General features: G+C 33.6%; 1 protein-coding gene across 7 annotated transcripts; it reads right to left on the reverse strand.

Moving 5' to 3' along the window:
* Positions 1-692: 692 nt before the first annotated feature.
* LOC148628457 (protein irg-1-like) lies at positions 693-21,326 on the reverse strand. 7 transcript variants are annotated; one of them, XM_088587839.1, is made up of 4 exons: positions 19,263-19,325; positions 15,451-16,120; positions 5,144-5,295; positions 693-4,663 (listed from the first exon to the last, which is right to left on the reverse strand). In XM_088587839.1, the coding sequence occupies exons 2-4, from the start codon at positions 15,788-15,790 to the stop codon at positions 4,439-4,441; spliced, it is 717 nt and encodes a 238-aa protein (XP_088443965.1). In that variant the 5' UTR covers positions 15,791-16,120; positions 19,263-19,325; the 3' UTR covers positions 693-4,438. The 7 variants fall into 7 exon arrangements, with proteins under 7 accessions (XP_088443965.1, XP_088443955.1, XP_088443946.1 ...); XM_088587829.1 differs by lacking the exons at positions 693-4,663; positions 5,144-5,295; positions 19,263-19,325 and adding exons at positions 11,132-12,199; positions 21,189-21,326; XM_088587820.1 differs by lacking the exons at positions 693-4,663; positions 5,144-5,295; positions 19,263-19,325 and adding exons at positions 11,132-12,199; positions 19,588-19,655.
* Positions 21,327-21,888: the final 562 nt, after the last annotated feature.

A 21,888-nucleotide genomic window follows, 5' to 3' on the forward strand; every position in this document is an offset into this window, starting at 1 on the left:
TTTGGGGGTAACTCGCTTCAACTCAGTTCCCCCTAATAAAATCGAACATTTACTGCTCTGCTCTGTAATAAATAAATACAGGTATCACCACCAAATACTTCTTATTATAAACTGTCTCTTGCATATTTGATAGTGGGAGGAAGCCCCTGCAATATAATTCACCAATCAACCTGGTGCAGAAAACATTAGCCATGCACTTTTAAGGCCCTGGAACACCTACAGCTCTATTTTGATAACATACACATGGCCAAAATAGCCAAATAGAATTATTATTGAAAAAGGAATAACACCAGACAAAAAAAGACAAAATTCCCGAAAAAAATGCATGTATTTGCCATCTCCGGGCTTCCGCTGTCACGAGGCGGTCACCGTACTAAAATACACGATACAGTGAATGATACGTCAGGATGGTTTCGGGGGTAATGCTAACCTTTTGTAACAAAAATGGCCAAAAGATGAGCTACAAATAATAGCCTGAAACCCCTTTCTTTATACAAGTTCCTTGATCGGAACCACCTCCCCTTTTATCTGTCAGGGCCTGCATAAGATTTCTGAAGACAGTTCTTCCGATCAGTATTCCTCTTTATATTCCAATTCTATGGTTGAAGACTATTTTAATCTTGCAGGGTTTTCTTTTCTAACTAAACATCAAATGGTTTATTATGCGTTTAAAAATAAGTAGGCAACTTGAATATATCGAAACTGAATGACTGTTTATTCGGTTAAATGCATAGAAATAAACAGGTACTGATAAGATGTCACATATTTAGTTCGCAGTAAAAGTTGTTTATTGGGTTTATTTATTTGCGTCAATAACATAGAATTGAAATTGACATATTAGAAACACCTACAAAGTGGACCTAACTTTCTGCATGTGAACCTTAATGAGGTATGCCAATGGGACTATATTCCTGCGGTAGTGTAATATAATTACAGATGCTATCAGGCTTCACAAATCTAAAGGCTCTGGCGACTGCTATATCAATTCTGATCTTCAATCTAAATTGATAAAAATCATTTCCAAATTTTTTAAAAATTTTATTTTGTTGCAATCTTTTTCTAATGTCTAAAAAAAAACACTTTAGTTCCTTTTTTATCGGGCCCTTCTCCATGTATTTCTCTTACGAAGAAATTTACTCGAGTATCCAACATGGGAACGCGTGGGGTATGTGAGCGCGCTCACTAAGGTTCTTTAATTTTCACTTCTTTATTGTTCATATCTTCTGTATTCTTTTTTGAGAACTGGTTTTACCGATTTTGATTGAGGGCAATTTTATGCTGCCGATTTGTGTTGAAACAAACCGCAAGTAATGAACCGTATCATTATTTATATAAGTACACGCCTTTTAAATTACACCAGAATACCTAAAATCTCCAGTATCAGCAACTGTGTATTGTAATACATTAAAAAAAAATTATTACTCTGAATGCATTCATACATTTTTAAAAACTTTGTTGTATACAGCATAAAAAAGTTTTTGTACCAGTGGTTTATTTTGGCAAACCAAACTGAACTACTTCTAAATTGAAAGACAATTCAAGGTCTTTTTGTAAAGAAACAGCCTTTTTATTAGCCTTGTCTGTTTTTGACAATTACATCTTTTTAAGGTGAAGAAGGCTTGTATACCTCCATTTATGTAAAAAAAAAAATAAAATAAAAAAATAATTTTGATAAACTTTAGCATAGGAACTTGCAGTTTATTATGGGCACAATAACTGGTCTAACACAAACTGGCACAAAATTTGAAATTCAATAAAAAAAATTTCAACATCGGACCAAAAATTGATATTTGGGATGTGGCCCCTTTGGCCCCTTTATAACTCAAAAACTGAAAGGGACATCTGAAATCTGATTGACAAACATCAATAACGGGCAATAATTTCAACATGGCTTATATGGATATATGCGAAAAACTTCTGTCGGACCCTAATGTTCTATTTTTAGTAACGGCGGCCATTTTTCTCGACGGATCAAAAATCCCCACATCAGTTTTATACATGCGGAACACATTCATGACAAGTTTGGTTCTAATTGGTCAGGTAGTGACAGAGAAGATTTTTGAAAGAAGTAACATTGTCGGAAACGGGCAATAAATCCAACATGACACGAAAATTTGACCAGAAAGATCTCATCATGCCAAAGGTTTTCGAAGAAATAACATTAAAATAGCGAAAAGACGTCGAAATTTGGAGTAACTCCAATATGGCTAAACAAATTAACATGAAAATTTAACCACAGATAGATCTCATCGTGCTAAATACCTATGTAATAATTTGCCTATAACTAACGGTTTTGGAGATATATGTGAAAAACTTCTGTCTGACCCCTATGTTCTACTTTAGTAACAGCAGCAATGGATCAAAAATCCCCACATCAGTTCTATGTAGAGCACCCTAAGGAATATTCATACAAAATTTGGTTCTGATTGGTCAAGTAGTGTCATAGGAGAAGAGTTTTGAAAAATTGTCAACGACCACAGGCGATGAAGGATGATGACGATGACAGACGCCAGGTGAGCTATAAAGACGATTGTTATTAGCGTAGCCCTTTGGCACCTCAAAACTCAAAATCCGTAAGAGACATGTGAAATATGCAGGCAGGGATTTTCATAAGGAATTCAGTAAAAAAGAATGTAAAATCGGACCAAAACGAATATACTAGAGGCTATAAAAGAGCCTGAATCGCTCACCTTGCTTGATAAGCAATATTCTATTTTTTGTAAAAGCAGCTATGTTTTATTCTTGGATTTAAATTTCTAAAGCTTATACCTAAGGAACAATATCAATTTACATTGAACTCTGTCTGGTAATTTCTGAGGAGAAAAATTTTTTTAAAGTAATTACATCAAAAAAGCGAAAAAAAAACGTTGAAAAAGGGCAATAACTCCAAAATAGGGTATGTAAGTGTCGTCAGTCTAGATTCATTTTCTTTACCGGAATTCCCGATGTAGAACGTATTGAAAACTAAAGACTGATCTGTATTTTATTGTTTACTTCTGGGTACTCGAAACTCAGTATAGCAATGCAAAATCTTCTAGTTTATGTTTTTTTCTTACTACATTTATCATGTAGAAATAGTTATTGGTCATTTTTTATCTGGATTTTTTACACAGAAAGATTTTTTCCCTCAACACTGAACTCTAAACGACAAATCACCATGCTTTTGAATGGTGGACTAGGACCCATTCTCGTGAAGTCACGGGGTCACATGACGAGACTTACATACCCTATTTGACCCAGAAGTGGTGAGACCTTAAGAACATTTTATGAGTTTTTATGTTTTTTTATTACATTTTATGAAAGCTGGTGGTATTGTGAGTCTAATACGACCAAAACTAACAAAATCAGAGATGGGACTACAAAGAAATGGTTATTTTTATATTGTGCTCCTCAGTGATATTCTCCTAAATTACTTAAAAAGACAATTTCATCTAACTTGTCATACCAATTTGATATCTATGATAATTCAAGAATTTGTAATAGTTAATATCATTGATCATTATGAAGAATGGAAAGATTTCAACAATAAATATCATGCCTATTTCATCACTGTGTGATTCTTAGTCTGTGCTGTATGACCTTTTGAGTACTTTGAATATCCTAAGCAGTGATGTTAGGTATTTCAGGGATGACGTAAAGTTATGAGTCAGTTTTACTGAGCAAAAATCTTGTTGCTATACTGTTTTTACAATATCTTGCACAATGCACCCCTAAAATATAGCCAGATTACCAATATCACAATTTTGATATCATGTGAAAATGGAAATAATGACCAGGAAGGGCAAATTTCATCAAATTATGCATTTCTCTGAAATATGCCATAATTTAGTTTATGGTCTCACTTACCACTTCTAACATTTCTATTACTTCACAAGTTAAAAAGTAATTTTCAAAGTTTTACTGTGAATTCCCAGGACAAATGACATCTTAAAGTTGCATATCATTGTGAAGCTTGGAAAATAAGGCTTTCAAAATCATTATGTTAATGGTATGATCCTGGAAATTCTTCACAAAATTTACTTGCAAAAATAATACTGAAAATCCTAATTGTTTGCTTTCCTACTAACTGACAGCATGGAGGCAATAGTAATATTAAGTTTGGTTTCTATTGGTTCTGTAGTGGTAAAGGAGAAAATTTTTGAAAGTAATAACATTAAATGAGCAAAAATACATAGAAAAATACAACTCCAACGTTAACATGGCTTAACCGAATTACACCAAAATTTCACCACTGATAGTTCTCATCATGTTGAACACTTTACCTTCTGTCGGAATTTTGCTGAATCTAACAGATTTGGAGATATATGCTAAAAACTATGTAGGTAGACTATGTGTCCTATCTGTATAATCCACAAAGAGGTAAAAAATTTCAGACCATTCACTGTAATAATTGATTTCAAAATCAGTAGAAGTTTGACAATCTACACTATTAACTGTCCTATTCCTTTTTTGCCAAAAATCCTGTCTCATCTAAAAGTTCATCTCTCACTTCTGTCAGAATTCTACCAAGCAAGTTAGTCCCTCTCCACTCAGATTCCTTCAAGGTCCTTGGGTCATCTGCATGTAATCCTATTCCCCATATTTGATCATGAGGACTGGCCTCAACCATTTTTTTCGGGTAAGTTGAAAGCAGCTTTTCTTTTAAGTGTTCATTCTGTGAAAACTGATACAAAAAAATTACAAAAATTATAAATCTATTGAAAATTACACCTGATAGTAGTTCTCTTCAGTCATAATGTGTGCAAGTATGATCTAACAACACTTCATTCTACTTATGATTAGATGACATTTTCATACTCCTTGGAACTTTTTCACTTCATAAAGCTGGAATCCGTTTGGCTACTCAGAAAAGTAATGTGAAGAGAAACTAGAATGGAGACTGGAGTGTTGTTAGATTCTACTTGAAGTGACTAAAATTCATGGTATTGTTTTACTAAAAATGTCATAGGAACCTAAATAATTACAAGTAGGTACACCATCAAATGAATTTTTGTTTCTTATATATATTTACAGGGGAAGCCGATTCCTTACTTTAAGTGGCTGTAAGTGCACCAAACACACCATTTGTATGAGAATTGTGAACAAAATTACGTCCTCAAAAACAAAATTCTTCCAATATATGGTACAAGAAATTCATTATTACCTTAGCATGATTTCCTTTTCTGACAATCTCAGAACTTACTGAATACCATCCATCAAAGTCCAAGTTAGGAACTTTTCTTCCATAATCCTTTTGAACATCGGGATTAGGTTCATTTAATATTGCAATCATTAATGCTTCACAATTGGCAAAATCTATAAAAAATTACAAAACAGAAAAGGGAATGCAGATTATTAAGCATAGGTTCACCTATGAATTGTGCAGTGAGTGATAAGAGTTCAAAAACAGTCACTTTTTGTGTTAAAAAATTTAAATAACTGTACAAGTACATGTACCTTCCAGTATGCATAGTGAATAAATTTGTAAAATTTCAGTGAAATACAGTAAGCACTTTTTTAAATATAGGTTTACCAAGCCATACTTCAAGGTATGTATTGTCTTCAAAATGAATACGTGACATTTTTACTAAATTGGATATGTCACCAAGAGCCAGTTGAGCACGAGGTTAGGGGAATTAACTCTGTATGCTTGACTCCAGTGACTCGGGATATGTGTGTAGGTTAAGACTCTTTTACTGATATGTGGCAAAGTAACTACAAATAAAGTTTCAACAATTTAATAATAACAATAGCCAAAAGTAACCAAAATATAAAATGCACTAATAAGATTGTCACAGTTTCTTGTTCTGTAATATTAACTTTCAAATTTAAGAATGTCCAAATTCACTAAATCCAAATTTGAAAGAATTTTGATAAAGTCCAGAAGGTTAAGTTCTGATCCGGCGAGTACTGGAATCTGTTCCTTGAAAGTCAGGTGAATCAGAACCATTTGTGGATAGCGGTTATGGATGATTCGGAGTGACTGCAACTAAACGACTCTGTAGGTTCTACTGTATTCCTTCTGTACTGATGCTAACTTCACTGTTACTGTTTCTAACTCTGTTCTATATTTTACCCTATCATTCCATTTGTTTACTTTCTTCAGTCTATTTATGGTCCAAAACTGACAATTGCTCGAGACTGGTATGTATTTGAGCAATATTAACATTTTTTTTAAATATGCCAAAAGCTAATTATGAGATATTAATTAGATGAAAGATGAAAAACATTTGTCACTCTAATTAAGCAACTGAACAATAATAATTAAAAGAGAGTAACTTTAAGCTATCTGTGACATTTGACATATTAATCTAAGGTCTAATTCCTTAATTGCTTACAAAAATAATATAGCCAAGAGGAATGAAATTTGATTCATAAAATTTCTACAAAAATGTTCAAAAATTGTGCAATGAATTTTGCACCTACGACATATTATCCCCCTCTCAAAAATGTTTGTCCACAAACCTGAATAACAATTATATGTATTTCACAATCAATATAACAACTAAAGCTGTACAATGAAACAATGTAAATATAATTATGTACAAAAGAATTGGAACATGAGTTCCTGATAATTGTGAATATAACCATATACAGAAAAGTAATGTCACTAGACAAAAAGGTCAAAATGTTCTTAATTGAGTTCCTGAGGCTCACTTAAGAACTGCAGTTAACATAAAATATGGGTCAGGAGGCCATATCTCATGTTTACTACAAATCAAAACATATTTTGCAAATATGCAGTGAAACAGTTTTACTTATTTTTCTTTGCTTTTTGTGTATCCATAATGCTATAAGCGGTATATACATAAAGATGAAAAAAAATCTGACAATGACCATCGCCTTGTTCATGTGGTGTGCACACCTGATATATACATGTACATTGAGTACTGAGGAGACCTGAGCTCCAGACAACATGGGAAGACCTAGTCTTCATACAATAATGAGGAGTGATATTTCTCCAAACTAGGAGGTCTATGCCTCTCACAACTAAGCATGAAAAATACATGAAAAAAAAAAGACATGCATGTGGTCTGTAAAATGAACATATGGAGATGTATGCTCCAGAAAAAAAATAATGAGATCCAATCTCTGAACAAAATAAATTTGGGGAGCCTAGCTCCTAGCTTATACCTCTAGGGAGACCAAAGCTCCTACCTAACATACGGAAAGTGTAATTAAAAGAAATCTACATGAGAAGGCCTTAGCTTGAAAAAAAAGCTGAAGTGACCTGAGCTCCAAACTACATAATTATGGGGAGATTTGAGCTCTGAACAAACACCTAGGAAGAACTTGTGCTCCTAGCATTTACAATAATACATTAAAATGATTTACTTGGAAAACTAATGTGACTACATGTGTATTATGATATACATTTATAGTATAAAATGATTTGAGACTGATACTTGAAACAATTAATACATTGCAGGACCTGTATTTATGAACTGTATAACCTAATGTACTAAATGTACTACCATGGTGGTTCAATTTCTGTTTCGTATTGTTTTAACAATTCATTGATCAAAGAGTTCATTGCTCCATTATGCACTGAACTGAATGACACCTATTCTGGTGGTATGGCCATGTTTTGAAATGTCTGAAGGTATTCTTCCTTTCCGTTGTCAAATCTGACCTCAAATACCTTACCGCAGGTTGCACCCAGTTCTATGAATGGCTCCTCATTGCCATGTTCCTTTTTGAATTTATTTAACTCATTATTCTGTTCCTTAGTGCGAATTTTAACAGCTTCTCGAGTTTGCATGATGTATGTGCGGGCACGATCATGTGCTGATGTCATTGGTTGCCATTTACATGTTCCATAATGTTTTATCATAAAGTATGCTTTCCCTTTGATGGATCTGATTGACATGAGTTTCTCGGTTGGGTTATCAATATTGTCCATGGTCTGAGTCTGTATACTGACTTTTTCTGCCAAAGTTTGTGAAGAACTAGATGTTTTGTTTCCTTTATCTATTGTGCTAACTGTGTTAAAAAAAAACTTGTGCTTTTGAAGTTTGCGCTTTCTTCTTCCACTCGCTGTGTATTTTGAATGATACTCTTCTTGATTTTTGTCTGTAAATTTGATCTTGTACAAAATTTGTCCACGATATTTAGCAGATTTAATTACTTTCACTATTTCATTGACTTCGAAAGGTTTACAATTGCCTTCTTCACAGTCCTTGCATTTTTGCATCTTTTCTTGCAGTGTAGTGTTTTGATTTGGTACCTGGTTGTTCTGTTCTTGTTCTTGATCAGCATCATCTTCTTGTTGTTGTTGTTGTCGATCAGCATGTTGTTGTTGTTGATCAGCATTTTGTTGTTGTTGTTGTTGATTATCACTTCGCTGTTGTTGGTTGGCTACCTCTGGTTCGTTGTTGTCTATATTATCTCCTATTTCCTCTGGATCATGTTCGTTCTGGTCATTCTCAAATCTTTCTGGAATGTTGGTTGGTCTATTACTTGGATCGAAATATGGCTTGAGTCGCATTGCATTTACTAGAGATCTTACTTCTTTATTTGTAGCACAGTTGCGTACCTTGTATGTATGATGTGGTCAATACTGAACAATTCCATATGGTCCAATCCACTTTCGGTGTAATTTTGGTGCTTTTCCTACTGGAACTTTAGTACAATAAAGCCAAACTTTTTGAAATAGTCTATAATCAGGAACTTTTGCTTTCCTGTCATACTTCTCTTTATATTGTTGTTGTGCATGTTCAATGTTCTTTGCTGCATTTGAACGAGTTGTCTCTAAATTTTGAAGAATTCTTGCCAAAAAGACTACATTCCTGTGATAAATGACCCTTTGGTACCAGTGCAGTGTCAATCATCAATGTCATCTCACGGTCGAACATGAGGAAAAATGGGGAGTAATCCGTTGATTGAGTTGCTGGCGTTGCCCGATATACCATCAATATTCCTGGTAAATAGTTTATCTAGTCTTCCTGTTTGTCTTTTGTGTAGGCACGGAATGCTTGTAGAATAACAGTTCTTGAGCTCCACTGAACCATTTGTTTGAAGATGATAGGAACTGGTCAAATAGCGCTTTATGTCGAATAATTCGGATAATGCCTTCATTAGATTTGACACAAAAGTCTTGCCACGATCGGATATTAAACAACGAGATGCCCCATAGCGTGTGATGATTTCTCTGTAGAGTATATCTGCTACTTCTATGGATTCCTGTGTTCGAAGTGGAAATGCCTCGCACCATTTAGTATAGCTGTCTACTACTAGCAATAAATGTTTGTACTTACCTTTTGTTGTTGGTAAGCCACTGAGGATGTGTATGTGCCATACCTGAAAAATGTCATGTGTTGCTTGAGGTCGTAAGGGTGGTACTCTTGCATTTACTGGTCGTTTGGTTTACTGACAGACTTCACATGTCTTAACATATGCATGAATGTCACGATATATCGTTGGCCAAAAATACTTGTTTCTAAGAGCTGAATAAGTCCTATCAAATCCTTGATGTCCACCGCCAGCAAAACAGTCATGGTAGGACTGAAGTATTTCATTCCGGAAGACTTTAGGTATTGCAACTTGTTTCACAAGTCTTTCGTTTCTTGGAATTCTTTTACAACGCCTTGAGTAGAAGTGTACTAGAATTCCATCTTCTATATAATAGTTGTACGATTCTGCTACAATAGTCCTGGCTTTAGTTGCATCCTCTGGTACTTGTCCTGACTGCTTGTATTTGATGATGTCTTTGACATCGTCACATTTTTGTTGTTCAGTTGACAGATCTGGGAATGTGATGTCATTGATTTCTGCTCCAGGGTGAATACTGGATATTAGACAGTCCTCTTTTTCACCGTTATAAATTATTGTCACTTCTGTGTATTCATTGGTGGAACTTACTTCATAAAGATGGTCGGATAGTTCTGTTGAATACTCTGATTCTGAATTTGGATGTGTCTGCCTGGACAGAAAGTCTGCTGGATTTTTGTCACCTGCACGATGCTGAATGTTGAAATTGTATGCTTGAAGCAGTAAACTCCATCTGCCTAATCGTCCATTACAATCCTTAATTTTTTGCAAATATTTTACTGATACATTATCGGTAAAGACGGTAAACTCTTAGTTTGACAGGTAGTGCTTAAAATGTTGAATTCCCTCAACTAGTGCTAGAGCCTCTTCATCAGTGATATGCCATTTTAATTCAGATCCTCTTAATGCTCTACCACCATATGCTATGACATGTTCTCTGCTGTCTTGAATTTGACTAAGAATGTATGCCATGGAAAAATCTGATGCATCAGTTGTCAGAATGAAAAGCTGGTCCAATTGTGGAAATGTCAAAATCGGTGCTGTTGTTAATTGTTCTTGAGAGTGTCAAAAGCATTTTGACATTCTTGTGTCCATTTAAATTTCTCACCTTTCTTCAGCAAGATTGTCAATGGGGATGCAGTTTTTGCATAGTTCTTCACAAAATACGGTAAAATCCAGACATTCCAAGGAAACTTTTCACTTGTTTTGCATTTTTAGGTCTTGGAAAGTTCTGAACTTTGTCCACATTTTCAGGATTAACACGGATTCCATCTTTTGAAATTATATGTCCTAAATATTTTACAGTTTTGCTTCCAAATTTGCATTTTTCAGGATTAAGGTTCAGATTTGCAGCACGAAGATTTGTAAAAACCATGTCCAAATGTTCATCAAAGTTTTTTGAAAATATAAGAATGTCATCAATATAAACTAATGCTATCTTGAAGTTAAGGTCTTTTAACACTTTTGTCATCAGGCACTGGAAAGTCATTGGTTAATTCATCATTCCAAATGCTAGGCGGTTGAATTCATATACTCCTTTATGTGTTATGGATGCACTTTTATGTTCAGTTGCTGGATCAAGTGGTACTTGCCAGAATCCAGATCGAATGTCCAATGTTGAGAAAATTTCTGCTTTTGAATCTGGCAAAGTATCAAATACATCTGTCATGCGTGGAATTAGAAATGACATAGGTTCAGTAATTATGTTAAGTGCTCGAAAGTTTTACACAGAAGCGATATGTATTGTTTTTCTTCTCAACTAGTACAACTGGGCTATGTCACGACGATGTTGATTCCTAAATTATGTTATGTCTCTCAAGCTCCTCCATCTGATCTAACTCTTGTCGCATTTTTGGAGTTTGTGAATATGGTGCCATACTAGCAGGCTTTGCATTTCCTGTGTGGATGGTATGGTAATGCATTTCAGTTTGTCCGAGTTTGCTTAAATCCTTAGCAAATATGTTTCTATTTTGTTTCAAAAATTGGCAAAGTACTTTCTTTTGTTGATTGGTAAGTTCACATGAGTCTAGATCAATATCTAAATCGCCTATTTGAGAATTTGGTTGAACTTCTGTTGATTCTGATAAACTGTTGATTTCAGCACTTTTTGACTCTACTAGAGGTTGTATGTCTGTAGGCTGTATTGGAACGGCCTTAACGATTTTGGTTTTAGATGGTAGCACTACGGTTTCATTTGTTGGGTTCAGTATTCTTTAAGGTACAATACCTTTGTTCACATTTGATATAGTTTTACTTGCAGCCAAGTTGAACGATTTTGCTAAGTTTACTTTAGAGTTAAGTAGGAGTGTAGTTCCATGCTTGAAACGTCCAATCTTCAAGGGAAGCACTATTTCGCTATTTGCTGCTTGTTCAATGTCTGATGTTGTTTTGGCTATTGCAATTGGCAAGCTAGTGTGAATACTAGTTGTAACTGTCAAATAACTTAAATTGACAAAAGAGTCTAAATCTTCATTATCAGCACTATCTTGAATCGTTAGAGTCATTTTTTCCGAAATCTGTTTAACTTGACGGTCTATGAGAAAATCTAGTCCTAATAATACTCTTGCATGTATAGTTTCAAAAATTCTGAATTTCTGGTTGATTTCGAAATTTCCAAATGTTAATTGTACCACTGTTTCTCCTAATATTTGGTGAACTTCTCCACATACTCCTACGGCACTCTGTAAATACGACTTTTGAATGTCTGCATCTGGTTTAATTCTTCGCAGCACATTTCTGCTAATGCAGCTGAAGGCAACTCCACTGACCACTAAACATTTCTCCACTGTGTTCTCAATGTGTAGATCTATCATGTTCCTTTGTAATGATGCTGTGAACACATAGTCTGGCTTCTGATCTATTGTTGGTGACAAGGCAGCACATCTTGGTTTCCGACAACACCATCCTTTGCTTACTTTACTGCGAGTCATGATTCTGTTGCCTGTTGACTCTGAAATATGAGGAATGGTGTCAATGCTTTTGCAATATTACAGATGCATTGGCGAACATAATGTATGATAAACGTTAAGTGTATTTCACTGTTCTGTTTGATGCATAGTACTTTGGGTTTGCTTGGTTGCTTATTTGTTAACAAAACCAATGATTTAACTATAGTTTGACTACATTTACATGATTTAACTGAACAAATGATAAAAATTGTACTTATCTTGAATAACTCTAAATGATTGTCTTGAGTTTGAACTGTTTCCTTCACATTCTGGATCTACTTGAAATGAAATCCTTTAGAATTTTGAAACTTTTAAGTAGATTACAATGTCACAAAGAGTCTGTTTACCCGGATTCTTCACCAAAAAAGTACATGTACCTTCCAGTATGCATAGTGAATAAATTTGTAAAATTTCAGTGAAATACAGTAAGCACTTTTTTAAATATAGGTTTACCAAGCCATACTTCAAGGTATGTATTGTCTTCAAAATGAATACGTGACATTTTTACTAAATTGGATATGTCACCAAGAGCCAGTTGAGCATGAGGTTAGGGGAATTAACTCTGTATGCTTGGCTCGGAATATGTGTGCAGGTTAAGACTCTTTTATTGATATGTGGCAAAGTAACTACAAATAAAGTTTCAACAATTTAATAATAACAATAGCCAAAAGTAACCAAAATATAAAATGCACTAATAAGATTGTCACAGTTTCTTGTTCTGTAATATTAACTTTCAAATTTAAGAATGTCCAAATTAACTAAATCCAAATTTGAAAGAATTTTGATAAAGTCCAGAAGGTTAAGTTCTGATGAGAACTGGAATCTGTTCCTTTACAGTCAGGTGAATCAGAACCATTTGTGGATAGCTGGTTATGGATGATTCGGAGTGACTGCAACTAGACGACTCTGTAGGTTCTACTGTATTCCTTCTCTACTGATGTTAACTTCACTGTTACTGTTTCTAACTCTATTCTATATTTTACCCTATCATTCCATTTGTTTACTTTCTTCAGTCTATTTATGATCCAAAACTGACAATTGCTCAAGACTGGTATATATTTGAGCAATATTAATATTTTTTGAAATATTCAAAAAGCTAATTATGAGATATTAATTAGATGAAAGATGAAAAACATTTGTCACTCTAATTAAGCAATTGAACAATAATAATTAAAAGAGAGTAACTTTAAGCCATCTGTGACATTTGACATATTAATCTCAGGTCTAATTCCTTAATTGCTTACAAAAATAATATAGACAAGAGGAATGAAATCTGATTCATAAAATTTCTATAAAAATGTTAAAAATTTGTGCAATGAGTTTTGCACCTATGACAGGTCGCATTTTTTACTTAATAATAATAGGACATCAAAGCAGCCAAAAAAAAAAATATTTCAGACGTATTTAAAAACTTACAAAAATTTATTCTTCATAAGATTTGTAGTGTATTCCTTTCATAGCATAGTTTGCAAGATCTTGAAGTGGTGTAGAACATTTTCAATAAATTGCTTTGCAACATGCAGCTTGATATGACCACAGCTGTCGAACTCTGAACAGTTTGGGCTAAGTAATGACACAAAATTCAAGCTTAGTTCAGCTTAGATTATGGAGTGTGATTAAAGATTCTGACACAGAATGAAGGTGTTCAGAGAACTCTAAAAGTTTGAAATTATGCATTTCCCTAATTTAACCTAATATCAATATTTTAATACAATTGAAAATTAAACATGTCAAAGAACTCCCAGTTTAAATTTTGTTAGGTCACATGGGACAAACATTGATATCATGAACTAATAAAAAAATACACCTCGAATTATTAATTGTTGTAGTTGTAACTAGCCCTGTCTGTGAGCTAATTGCTTGAAGCATTTAAAACATTTACCTGAGCATTTTTTTCTGTCATTTTACAAAATCATATAGACATATATACATTTTCAATGAACTAATAATGTTTAAAATGGTGTAAAAATATTATGTTTAAATTATTTTTGACTTAAAAAATTGTGTGGTAAAATTACAAACATTACTTGTATAATGCTTCTTTTAAGGGGAGATAATCAGTGGAAAAATGTTCTATAGAAATATAATCAGGCGCGGATCCAAGGACTGGCGTACTGGGCATATGCTCCCCCCTTTAAATCAGTAAGAAAAAAAATCACCCTATAATATGTTTTGCCTTGCTTTGCATGGCATTTAATTCAATTTACACCCCATTAAACTCAAATCCTGGATTCGCCTCTGATAATGGGAATTTTAATTTTTTAATATTACAATAAAATGAGTTCAGTGACCCAAAATTTTCATTTTGAAATATACAAAAATGTCAGTTTAATGTTCTTTATGTAAATTAAGAAGAAATTTTATCTACCACTTATTTGATAGTTAGCAAAATAGTGAAATTCCCAACAGAATCCATATAAAAATTGCTTTATTAATGCTCAATTATCTTGAAATCAAGTTTGGTGACCTATGTTTTTTACATTCAAATCCTAAGTTTACTCATTCAAGGTCATCTTTCAGAAAAACTAGGAAATTTATCTACTAGAAATATTAGGTACGATCTACCTTAAGTAGAATTGTGTTCATTTAAAAACATGCAGCAATAATAATCTTGTTTCATATACATAAATGAAGTACTTAATATTATTAGTACTCCCTTATTAAGAAATAATACTCTTGCTTTTGAACAAATATAACATCATATTATTTGCCACAAAGGAAAAAAATGTGACTATATTGAGTAAGATCTAAAATTAGATTACTGTGGTAATCTCACTGGCCCCTTTTTGGTCCTAATTACTTAACAGTTTGAGTCGCAAACCTGAAAATCAATCTTAGTCTTAATTTGTGGTATGACACCTTCTGGTACAATTTCAAAGAGATCCATTCACATATACTCAAGTTATTGTCCAGATAGGATGAAGATGCCTGTTTCTGTCCCCTAGGTGTTTCAAAGCAAAATCAATCCCAGCCTTCTTTTTTGACATAGCTCCTTGTGGTCAATGGTACAGTTTCATAAATATAAAAGCTATTGTCTGTCAGGAAATGAAGTGTCTATAAACAATGATAACGACAAAGACAGCATGATGCCATTAAATACAATTGCAATTTTTTACAGTTGAAAAACTTTTCATTTTGCCATGGCTTCAATGACAGGCTAGAAACCACTAAATCCACTTCCCATATAGATTTCAATGCTAAATTCACAACTTTCAAGGGGTTCCTTGGGCTAAAACCTTTAAAGTATACTCACGAGCTTTATTATACATCATGTACTGTTCTGCGCAGTTAAATTTTAACCCATCAATTGTGAACTCTGAGGGGTGCCATTGGTTAAATGGAGAGCCCTGTTTCCAGAAATACACATAATCATCAGTTTCTTTATGAACAAAATTGTCTCTGTATTGTCTGTAACCTCCCTTTGTTTCCTTTGAATTTCCAACAGTCTTTTTCTCACCTCCATTGTTGTCAGACAATGGATTGACAACTGCAGTTGGTTTATCTCGACTTTCATTAGCCTTATTATGCCCACCTGGAAATCGTTGTGCATTTTGATACTTGTTGCCAATAGTGCCACTTTGAAGTCGGCTCATTCGCCTTCAATCATTGTTTGACATGTCTTTGTTCTTAGGTGGATCTGTTTCTATATCATCAGTAACTTCAGTATGATTTTGTGTTATTGAATGAGCATTTTGGGTGTCATCTTCCGTCGGAATAGGTGTAGCATCTTTCAAAAAAGCATTTAATTCATATTTATCACCTGAAACACCAGTTGGCATGTCATTAATGTCCACATTAGTAGGTGGACTTGGATAAAGTTGAGATTTTGTACTCAAGTCATCTGAGGTAGTACCTGAACTTGAAGAGTCTAATGTATCCATTTCTGAAGTCAGAAGAACTGTATTTTAAGAACTGTCATTTTGCTGAAAGTTAAAGTTTATACCAATTAAAAAAAAGTAACAACATTCAGTTGGCGGATTGGTTTTTAGAGCATTTTGGTCCATGCTTTATTAATTAAGCGAGGGCACAAGATTGTCATGCCCCAGCTTAATATGAACCTATACGGTCTAACAAAATGTAGCCCATAATCAATTGCTCAGTTTAATATTTGTTATTTGTCTTGACTTTGAATGTACTTTTTTTGCTGGAAAATATGGAAAATTATAAAGTTAAAAAAGCATGTATAATTTTTCTTTCAAATAAATAAAACAACAACTTATTAAATTAAGAGGAATACAAATTTAAGTAAAACATTTGCTATAAAAGAGGATTTTCATAAGAGAGCATATGTTTACAAAATGTGGAAATGGGCATAAATGTCTTGGGCAAATATTGCAGTTGAAATGGAATGAAAAACTTTTATGGGATACATTCGCAACAGAGAATGGAATGACAACACTCAACAACTAGTTCAACAAGATACCCACCTTCCAGTCATGTAAGGGTGCACTATACAGTTACATTAAGGCATGCTGTTTCGCACTCCAAGTTACCCCGGTCAAATTTTGTAACACTTAAAAAAGTTGAAATTTGGTGGATATATTGTTTAAATGTAGTTAAGCATTTATACATAGAGAGATGTAATATATGTAATGGTAAACAGGTGTAATTTAAATGAAGCATGGTATCCGGAAAGCTTCAGTCCCTGCCGTAATAGGTTCTCTCCTCAGCATCAGATGGCTGATTTTCAAAATACCTTATTTTGCACAAACTTTTGGAACTAAAATTGTGAGAGAATGAATAGAAAAGGGTCTTATTATTTTTACCCTTTTTCCATCTACTCCATGCATGCTTTCATCCTGTGGTAGTGTCTAAGTGCCTGATATTTTATAAAACAAAGTAATTGGCTGTTGAAAGGCACCCCTGGATGTACTAAAACAATATAATTTATATAATAGATTTTATAACAATAATCACTAAATCATTTATAAATGACTTGAACCTCCACACACCAAGGATTTGAAAAATATGCACTTTTTATGACAAAACACTAGAAGAAATTTCTGTGCGGACTGCCTCAAAACAGCTTTATTTCAACAAAATGAGGCCAAATTTCCAGAAATGACCTAACTGTATTGTACTACCTAAAGACCAGTTCTACAATCAGCGACACAAGACACTACCCGCACTACCTACTTCACTAGCAGACCTACAACTACAAGGAGAATGGACAGAGACTACTATGGGACAGCAATTTCTACTCGCCGACGACAACACCAACCGACGCATACTACTTTTCAGCACTCAACAAAAATTTAGCCATCTTGCCGCAGCAGACACAGTTTATGGTGATGGTACATTTTATGCTTGCCTTACTCTTTTTTACCTGCTCTACACTTTCCATGCCATGGTTGATTGGTGCAATGTTTCCACTCGTGAAAAATCTACTACCAGGAAAAGATCAACCTGTTTACACAAGACTACTGACCTTACTACTAGACGCTAGCCAGAATTTCAACATCAGACCCGAAACCAGCCACACTCTTTCTTGACTACGAAGCAGCCATCAGAAATGCAGCAACCCAAGTTTTCCCAGGTATGATAATATTTCTTGTTTGTTATATCTTTATAGACTGTTTCAGAATTCATAAAAACTAATGTATCAGAGAGCACTGAAGCATAAACAAATTAATCATTAATATAGATAATTTGAATTTTCCAATATGATTATTAATAAACATGTTTTAATAAATGTAAATTATTATGACTTTAAACTTTAATGTATGTTTTTTTTGTCTACTTAAGGAATCAACATCAAAGGCTGCTTCTTTCACTATACCCAATGCATCTGGAGGAACGCACAGAGACATGGTTTGCAGGTACCCTACAAGGACAACGACGACATCTGTACCATAGTAAGACATGCTGCTGTACTGCCGTTATTGCCACCTGACACAGTTGAAGACATTTGGTTCCATGCACTAGAAGACACCGACATCAACATACCAACACTTCCCTTTACTGACTACGTTACCAGTTACTGGATAGAGGGAAACTGTCACCTGTGGAACCACCATGCAACAGAGGGACCAAGGACTACCAACCAATTTGAGTGCTGGCACGGGAAACTAAAGAAACTGGTGAAAGCTCCACATCCTAACATCTTCAACATGGTGAAACTACTAAAGTACGAAGAAGCTGTCCATGCCTGCACCTTGCTCCAGTACCAAGCCAGAGGTAAACGTGTCCCAAAGAAATGCAAATACCGAGATATCGACACCAGACTGACAACACTAAAGACTTGTTGTACAGAACCAGGAACTCACACCAGTCCAGTTTGCTGACGCTGCTTCTCATCTTTTGCATCTAGAGTATACTTTTGATTAGTGCTTTGAACTGTTGTGCTTTGTATGTTTTATTTATGTATTTATTGTATGATTCTTTTACACAAATCATGAGTACTTTAATTTTATCTACTGCTTTTCCATTTATTTACAATGTTATCAATGCTTGAATATTATGTACTTATGAAGTGTGTATTACAAATTACTTATTGTTATCTTTAAATGACACCTAAACACTTGCAAGTCTAAAATTCATAAGAATTTTCACACCTTTACAGATCCAAAATAAAATTTCATACATACATCAAAAATGGGAAGGTAATTCCAACACATTTAGAATTCCAATTGAAGTTTTGTTTTTACGGTATACACAAACTTAATCTGTTCTGGCTATTCCTACATGGATTTTACAATTTTATCTATAAATTTTAGAATGTTGGAGTAGCCAGAATAAACCACCAATATTAATTAGTTCAAGGCCCAACAGTCAAAATCAATCCAAGCATTCTTTTTTGTGATAGTGATTGTGACCATGTACGTAGTGGTATATTTTAAATAATCTGCTTAATTAATTAAATGTCGGTGAAACAGTTAGTTTCTTTACTTCTTAAATTAAGACTTAATCATATTCAACCATGAAACCGAAAGTACAAAATGTACATGTATTTATATTATCATAAATATATATTTTTTTATATTAAAATTACCAATTAATCGTTTCTATGCATTGGATTGCAAGCTAATTGAATTTGACATTATCGATCAAATGCTTAAGCTTTACCTACGAAAAACGAAACAAGAAATTCTTCTCTTTCGACTACTGATCTCTTGACTGTTTGGGGGCATTATATATAAAGACCAAAGAAGACCAGAACGGTACTGAATGATTAACATAGGTTTTATATGTATCAATTGTGTTAATTGTGGTTTAAAAATATGTTTTTACTTATTTACCACCACATTTACTTCAGATTTAAGGTTGAAGTAACTGGAAGTTCGATTTCATGGTGAAAATGATAATTATGGAAGAAATGAAAATAAATCACAATGTGATATTAGTCATATTCTCTACATCAGAGTTCAAAACTGTTGTATTCAGTGTGTACCTGACATGATAAGCTTTCAGATGATACCAAGTTTGCATATACTGGCTAAATCTTAAAAAATATACAATGCATCTAAAGAACTACTTTGTTATAGTGATCACAGTGGTGTATAAACACCTTATATTTTGATGCACAGTTTCATGTAACATCCAGATTTAAAGTGCCCAATCTCAATATAAACTCTATGGAGAAAAGACAACAAATCAGAATTTCATATTTCTTCTCAAATAAGCTTATAAACCAAGTTTTTATCTACTTATTGGGTCTAAATATGGAAAACCAGTGCAAAATTATCATTTCAGAGCAAAATAATTGAAAAGAGGGTCAAAATACTGACAACGTCCTCCACATTTTCTGAAATTGACAAACCCTCCCCTTTTTTCATAAAAATACAAAAAATCCCTCCCAACACATGTAAGAGGATAAAACTGTTGTTGTTTTGCTTCAAATACATGAAATATGTATAAGAAAAAAGTTGAAATTTGATGACTTAGAGTTGAATTTGGATGGAAATCTGCTTAAAGAAGCAAATTTTTCTGTTTTCACTTAATATGGACTTGTACCGCATTCATGCCTTGGCATTAAATTGCCAAACTTTAAGTAGTTTCTTATTCTAGGGAACCTATTAAGTACAAACTGATAGTAATAATTCTATTTACACAGCATTTAGCAAAAAGAAAACACAAATAAACCCAAATTCATAAGAATAACACCTACCAAAACACATAAAGTAAAAAATTATCAGAAAATATTTCTCTTAAACCTGACAAGAAGTGAAAAATTTTGTCTTTAAGTACAAAAAGATACACCTTAACCCATTTTCCTAGTAACATTCATTTATGGGGAAGGCTAGGAATGCACATTTAGCCAGAATACCAAATTATTACAGAAAAAAAATGGATTTTTATACTACGCTTGATGTAATGGCAAATCGCACAGTTCAGCAGACTGCAAAAATAAGTTTTTCTGCTTATTTAGGTAAACCAAAGTAAAAAATCACACAAACTTTTCAATTTAAATATATATCAGAAGTCCAAAAACTATTCCTGTCACTAAAAATCATATTCAAACCTAAACTGAAGGAAAGACTGGCAAAAAATTGAGATTTCATCAAAAAATTTGAAAATTTGATAAAAATGTACTTTTTAGGGCATCAATCTGCATAAAAAGTAAAATTTTAGAGCAAAATGACATGAAATGTGCTTGTTAGCTGTAAATTAATAAATCTTTGACAAAGAAACTGACTTTTCAGGAGTTTTCACTTTTTTGCACATTTCTTGTAATAGGTGTAAAACCACTATTAAAAGTCCCATTACTTTCTATGTTGAATAAAGCAATTTTCAAGATCCCAATCTTTTTTTAAAGTTTGTTAAAATGAACTTTAACAGGTTTTATCATAGAGGGGACCCTTTCAAGACTCTCTCATAAAATTTGCAGCATACCTTTAATGGCTTCTAAGAAAGAACGGTGAAGTGAAAGTAGACAGGTACTAAAAATACTACTTTCCTTTTGGAAATTTGACAAATCAATGGGCTTAAGATCTAGACTCTGACAAATTATTCTCTACATCAGAGTTCAAAACTGTTGTATTCAGTGCGTACCTGACATGATAAGCTTTCAGATGATACCAAGTTTGCATATACTGGCTAAATCACAAAAAATATACAATGCATCCTAAGAACTACTTTGTTTTTTACGGACTATTTTCTGGTATGTGCAGGCGACTGGTTCCTCTTTATAGTGGTATTATACCTATTACGGAAATAAAATCTTCAGATTTGAGTTTTACTTGTTTTTTCTTACAGAGTATGTTATAGTGATCACAGTGGTGTATAAACACCTTATATTTTGATGCACAGTTTCATGTAACATCCAGATTTAAAGTGCCCAATCTCAATATAAACTCTATGGAGAAAAGACAACAAATCAGAATTTCATATTTCTTCTCAAATAAGCTTATAAACCAAGTTTTTATCTACTTATTGGGTCTAAATATGGAAAACCAGTGCAAAATTATCATTTCAGAGCAAAATAATTGAAAAGAGGGTCAAAATACTGACAACGTCCTCCACATTTCCTGAAATTGACAAACCCTCCCGCTTTTTTCATAAAAATACAAAAAATCCCTCCCAACACATGTAAGAGGATAAAACTGTTGTTGTTTTGCTTCAAATACATGAAATATGTATAAAAAAGGTTAAAATTTGATGACTTAGAGTTTAATTTGGATGGAAATCTGCTTAAAGAAGCAAATTTTTCTGTTTTCACTTAATATGGACTTGTACCGCATTCATGCCTTGG

Source organism: Perna viridis, chromosome 1, assembly GCF_037379345.1.
Source record: "Perna viridis isolate PV_CMFRI_1.1 ecotype Kerala chromosome 1, ASM3737934v1, whole genome shotgun sequence".
Taxonomy (NCBI): domain Eukaryota; kingdom Metazoa; phylum Mollusca; class Bivalvia; order Mytilida; family Mytilidae; genus Perna; species Perna viridis.

Bases quoted from the DNA above. Each gene is read 5' to 3' on its own strand.
- LOC148628457 (XM_088587829.1), bottom strand. From the start codon at position 15,790: ATGAGCCGACTTCAAAGTGGCACTATTGGCAACAAGTATCAAAATGCA. The intron at 12,200-15,450 runs GTGAGTATACTT...CTCATATTTCAG, and splicing joins CATGATGTATAATAAAGCTC to AGTCAACAGGCAACAGAATC.